This window comes from Seriola lalandi, unplaced genomic scaffold (assembly GCF_002814215.2).
Source record: "Seriola lalandi dorsalis isolate HSWRI2012SDOR001 ecotype SW California unplaced genomic scaffold, Sedor1 jcf7180002054956, whole genome shotgun sequence".
NCBI lineage: Eukaryota > Metazoa > Chordata > Actinopteri > Carangiformes > Carangidae > Seriola > Seriola lalandi.
In genome coordinates, this window is record NW_019525507.1 from 2,537,268 (window position 1) to 2,542,844 (window position 5,577).

A 5,577-nucleotide genomic window follows, 5' to 3' on the forward strand; every position below is an offset into this window, starting at 1 on the left:
ACCAGATCTCCAGAGGAAACGCCTCACTCCAGCTGACAGGGGTCAAGGTTCAGGACCAGGGCAGATACAAGTGTCACACCAGTGTCATCAGAGGAAACAAGGATTCATTTATCAACCTGAAAGTGGACGGTATGAGAAACACACAGATCCATTAACTTTGTTGTCAAATTGGTGAATTAAAAATGAACAGCATCAACATCCTCCTTTTCTTTGCAGCTCCAGTTGATCAAGTCGACCTCCAGCAGGTAGACAACAGGATCACCTGCAGCTCAGAGGAGATCTACCCTGAGCCTGAGCTCACCTGGTCCACCAGCCCTCCATCCAACTTGAATCTCCAGCACAAAACCACCAAACAGAAGACTGAACAGCTGCTCTTCAACATCAGTAGTTATCTGATACCTTCAGATTCTGATCTGGGCTACAGCTGCACCGTCAGCACTCGCAGAAACAGGAGGAGAGCCACTCTGTTTAAATCAGGCAAGTGTTTTTAAAAACATGTAGTCACTCTGGAACCGATTACCAAAGGGTAGAAAACCACTGGGTCTCAAACCCAAAACACTGGACTGAGTTTCTGTTTGTTTTCTTCTTGGTTCATCTGCATATCAATTATCTCTTCTGTTAATGGGTTTTGTTGCTTTTTAAACTCTTCTCTTTTTTGTGTGTTATCTGTGTGACATCATTTCAGCTTCTCTTAGTGGTTCACACACTGAAGCAACGATCCCCTGCACTGCCTCAAACACCTCCCTCACAGGCTTCAGTCTCACCTGGAGATTCAACCACAGTCAGATCATCCTGACCCAGACCAGAGCTGACGTCCCCTCCTCAGTCTCAGAGGGGTGGAGGCAGCAGGTGAAGGGTGTGTCAGAGTCAGGCAGCCTCATGCTGCAGAACTTATCTCCACATCATGAGGGAACATACACCTGTGAACTGAGTGATGCTGAGGAGACACTGACGACCAACACCTTTCTCAGGATGGAGGAGAGTCAAGGAGAGACTTTAGGTGAGGAACTGTTATTATCTGTGTGACCTGCAACAATCTAAACACAAAACAGCATCATGATCATCGAGGGACAGTTCAAGTAACTGACTCTTTTTCTATTTCAGGGAATTCAATCAATGTTCCAGGTATCATACTCGGGGTGATTGGAGGCATTTTGGTCATAGTAATCGTAGCAGTAGTTCTGGTACTGTACTGTAGAAGAAGACAAGGTAAAATAATATCCTGTTTACTTTTTTAATGTTTAATTTTTAAGTCATTTCTTGTTTGTTGTTTGTATTGATGATGTTGTTCTTTGGACTCAAAACATCTCAGGTGAACAAGGAAACAACAACGCAGTGGGAGAGTAAGTAAATCTTTTATATAACAAATGCACTGTTGTATGAACTAAAGTTATAACCAATTTTCTATTGTTGCATCTAATTTACAACTCCCCAGGTGTTTTCTAGAGGATGTTGATCTTGACACTGAAGAACAATAAATGAGGGATTGTTGAAATTTAACTTCATATGCTGAATATTATTTCATTTTGTTTGCAGGGCAGAACTTCAACCTATGAATGCAAACACAAACTTTGTATCTTCAGTATCTCAGCCAACGTTGCTCTTTCCTTTTACCTTCGTGGTTTCATCTTCACAGAAATTTGAAAAACTTTAGAAAAAAAAATAGCAAAACCAAAATGGACGATTATTAAGCTGAAAAAAACTGTGACCTCAACAGAGCAGTAACTTTAATATCCACAAAACTTCAGGCTGATTCATGAAGGACACTTCGCTCTGCACTGTTTCTACTCTACAACGTGCTTTGCAGGGATGTTTGAAGGAGACAGACTCCAGCTTATGAAGATCAACGTGTTGTTCCCGCTCTGATGCTTCACTCAGACTAAACACTGAAGAAGACGGAATAATAAAAACTCTGAGACAGAAATTAGTTCGTTTGTCTGTAACAAGCAGAAGTCAAATACGTAGACGTCAAATTCTTCGGCCAGTTTGGATTCCAGCTGCTTATTTATCATCTGTTGTTCTACTAAGGTGCTAACAAATAGAGATGAAGGCATTAAAACACCCACTTTGGGTTCATACTGTAGATTTTCACAGCTACAAAAAGCTAAAACTGCTACTTTACAGGCCTTGAAAATATATTTTCCTCCTCTGCAGGTGATGGGGTTCAACATGATCACATAATAATAACAATCATCATTTTCTGTTACTGTTTGAATCTGATTTTACTTGACAGATTTCTGGTTTTGTGTTATTGTCCTATCCTTAGTTTAAAGTGGGCGGGGTTCAGGTGGAAAAAAGATGATGTCACTGAAATCTTTGGACCAATCAGAATTTAGCAATATTCATATTTAAATGTAGTGAAATTGTTCTTAATGTCACTAAGCAACTGTCCTATAGTATAGTATAGTACAGTATAGTATAGTACAGTACAGTATAGTTTGGCAGCAGTCACATGTTTCACAATCAATCTGCATCTTAAGAGTCTAAGTTTCATTGTGGGGTTGCCAGGTCTGTCACTAGTGACTGAGACTACATCATCAAATAATAAGGCAACTAGCTGGTGAGCGTACCTGGCAACATCTGCTGCAGCTCCAGATGTTGTATAGAGGTGCTTTGTGGATTGCAGACAAATCCATTAAAAAATACATTTAAAAACTAAAACATGTGTCTGTGTTGTAACTTGAACAGAATCTGAGCTACAGCCACAACACAAACACTTACTTTCATTACCATGGTATTTCCTCTCTCGTGCTTTTATTTTGTTTTTACTTCGTCTGTAAATGTCATTTCACCTGAAGCACTGACAACAGGTGATGTGTGTTTTCAGTGTCTGGCCAGCAGAGGGCGATGTAACCTCATCAGTCATTCAGTCAGTCAGTAAATGTTCGTTTATTGTTTCCTCAGTGCAAATTTATAAGATTCATGATAACGTTTCATCAGTTCCTGTTATTGTCTTATATACTTTTTGTTTTTATTCATTTATTTGTCATTTATTGTTCTATGTGTAAATTGGGTGTGTGTGTGAGTGAGTGTGTTGTGTGTTCTGCATGTGAGGAGGAGTACAGAATGATGAGTGAGGTTTTACCTGCAGTCACCTGAGCAGTAGGTGATATGTGAAGTTCCTACTCTGTTGAAGCTGATAAGGGTGGGGCTAGTTGTAACAACTTTATATAGACCACTGGGTAGTTTAATATATGATTATTTGTTGATGATGTTTCCCATTAGTCGTCTGTAACGGCAAAGTAACTAAAGCTGACAAATGAATGTAGTTATGTACAAAACAGAGGCAGAAACAGAAGCACAGGTCCTGGAACCAGGTTTGGTTTTACCTCTGTTGAGGAAATCTTTTGTCAGATGGACAAAATAATATGTGCACTTGTTTTCTATCTCTTTATTCTCATTCATATGCACATGTGTGTACACGTTACAATAAAGAGCCTGAACTGAATAAGTGTTTGCTTTTTACTTTTTTCCTGATTTTGAGCAGATATTGGAATTTTTTAACTGAAATATTGAAATGATAGATTTTCAAAGAAATTAAAATATATATAAAACTGTATATACTGTATATAAACTGATGTTCATTTTGTCCGGTGAAGACGTTTTAACCCTTTAATCTAAAGGCTAAATACTGTAGAGAGGAAATGTGGGGGAGGGTCTCTTTCTCCCTGCACTCTGGAGGAAGAAACCCCGTACTTCCTTGTGTTTTATGGGTTCAAAAACCAATGTCTGAGAAGGTTCAATCCAAAACCATTGTTCTCATTCAGCCGCTTGAACAACTTTATACTGTGAAACTGTGAGACCAACAGGTCGGGACATGTGAGGTTTTACCTGCAGTCACCTGAGCAGTAGGTGAAATGTGGGAAGTTCCTGCTCTGTTGAAGCTGATAAGGATGGGGCTAGTTGTAACAACTTTATATAGACCACTGGGTAGTTCAATATATGATGAACTCAACTCACACGCTTTGTCCTGTAAAATTGGAAATGGAACTCGTGTCATCAGAATACTGGAAACCGATTTCAAGGAAATGAATACTCATCAGAGCTCGCGTAGGTGTGATGTGTTTAAAGACTGAATGTAATGTGATTTAATATCATATGAATGAGCGCATAACTTTATTTTCCTAGTTGTTTGTATTTGTAAATAATTATTGAATAGCTTCGTTTAGTATTTAATTTAATCTGTAACCTTTCATACATATTGTCTACTGTAGATATTTTGTAAACCTGCTGCTTTTGTGTGATTTTGTCTCACTCAGAAAATATAAAGCTAAATGTTTTCATGTCTAATATGGTGAAAGAAATTTCTTTGTACTCGACTCAAACGCTTTGTCCCGTAAAATTCTTCCTCCAGAGATTGAAAAATCTAACGATGTTGATATAGTGATATGATCTTTGTATGAACTGCAACCTACAGTTTTTCACTTGGTCTGAACCTGCAGCTTCACACTTCAACTTTGGACAGAAAGTTGACAATAAAATCCAAAGCTTTTCTCCTTCCAAATCAAAATATATTATTGTTTGTTTTTTACACAAAGAATATGATTCCTCTTGTTCCTGTATTCATTTCATGATGGAAAATCCTTCATATCCACAAATGTAAATTAACAAGAGAACAGTGTTTGCTGTATTTATGAAGGAAACTGAAAATGATAAAAAAAACACTCTCTCACATCCTTAAATTACTAAAACCAACAAGTTTGTTCAAGTTTCCTCACTTGATGGAGCTGTTGTAACATGAGTCTTTTAATACTGAGTATCTGCCAACCAAGTCCAATCCAGTGTTTGTTGACTTCTTGCGCAAGGATTTTACAGTTGCACAGCACACAGAGGATTACAGCTGCAAATTCATAATTCAATTCATTCATTTCATAATCATTAATGTACTGAATATTTTTTCAGTTAATTGTTTACTTAAAATGCAGTATAATTGTGTCCTTTACTTCAAATGAATGATTTATTTTCTGACCAAATCCAAAACTTAATCAGATAACAGAATCTGATTTCCTGGGAAATTCCTCCAACCGTCTTCACTGCTGGAGTGAGTTTAACAACAGGCTCAGACCAGCCCACCTGTACCAACCGCTCTGAACAAAGAGCTCATGCTTCCGTAGTGTGGATGGAAAACGACACGTAAGTTTGATTTATTTGCTGCTTTAAGATTCTACTGTTAGTAGCTTTATGATGTTACTACAACCATTTACACTCAGACATGTTTTCAGGCAGTTTAGAGCCGCTAAATAACTTCAGGTTTGAGTGTGGGAGGAAACACGAGCGCCTGCACTCTGCATGTTAGAATAAACCACTGAGTCAACTCCAACGTTGTGCTGCCAAGGAAATTATACATTAATATATTATGTGTTTTTTTTTCTGTTGTTAGGAAAAGAAGGCATCATTAAAAGAACCCCCTTTGTGAAACCATGAAGGAATGAATCTTTGTTCTTTCTGTCCTGACAGACAAGCCACTGAGTTTACTGGTTTTCCTGCAGATAACTGCAACTGATTATCAGAATTATTGGAGATTATTTTTCAGATGAGTTCATTCATTGATTAATTGTTGCAGTAACATTAATAAAA

General features: G+C 38.0%; 2 protein-coding genes and 1 long non-coding RNA gene across 3 annotated transcripts in view; all 3 read left to right on the plus strand.

Annotated features, from left to right (window-relative positions):
- Positions 1–2,206, plus strand: part of LOC147817450 (uncharacterized) — a 2,313-nt gene extending 107 nt beyond the window's left edge. Inside the window, exons 2-7 of the mRNA XM_087170672.1 lie at positions 6–129; positions 217–477; positions 686–1,000; positions 1,105–1,209; positions 1,313–1,343; positions 1,537–2,206. Of these exons, the coding sequence (XP_087026798.1) occupies positions 6–129; positions 217–477; positions 686–1,000; positions 1,105–1,209; positions 1,313–1,343; positions 1,537–1,654 (954 nt within the window). The 3' untranslated portion in view covers positions 1,655–2,206. The remainder of the gene's footprint in view (positions 1–5; positions 130–216; positions 478–685; positions 1,001–1,104; positions 1,210–1,312; positions 1,344–1,536) is intronic.
- LOC111645776 (uncharacterized) overlaps positions 1–5,577 on the plus strand; it is a gene marked incomplete at its 3' end in the record, with an annotated part of 39,201 nt that overhangs the window by 10,719 nt on the left and 22,905 nt on the right. The gene's annotated exons all lie outside the window — the stretch shown is intronic.
- The window catches only part of LOC147817451 (uncharacterized), a 3,935-nt gene continuing 2,053 nt past the window's right edge, over positions 3,696–5,577 (plus strand). Inside the window, exons 1-2 of the long non-coding RNA XR_015436358.1 lie at positions 3,696–4,050; positions 4,990–5,133. This is a non-coding gene — a long non-coding RNA (uncharacterized LOC147817451). The remainder of the gene's footprint in view (positions 4,051–4,989; positions 5,134–5,577) is intronic.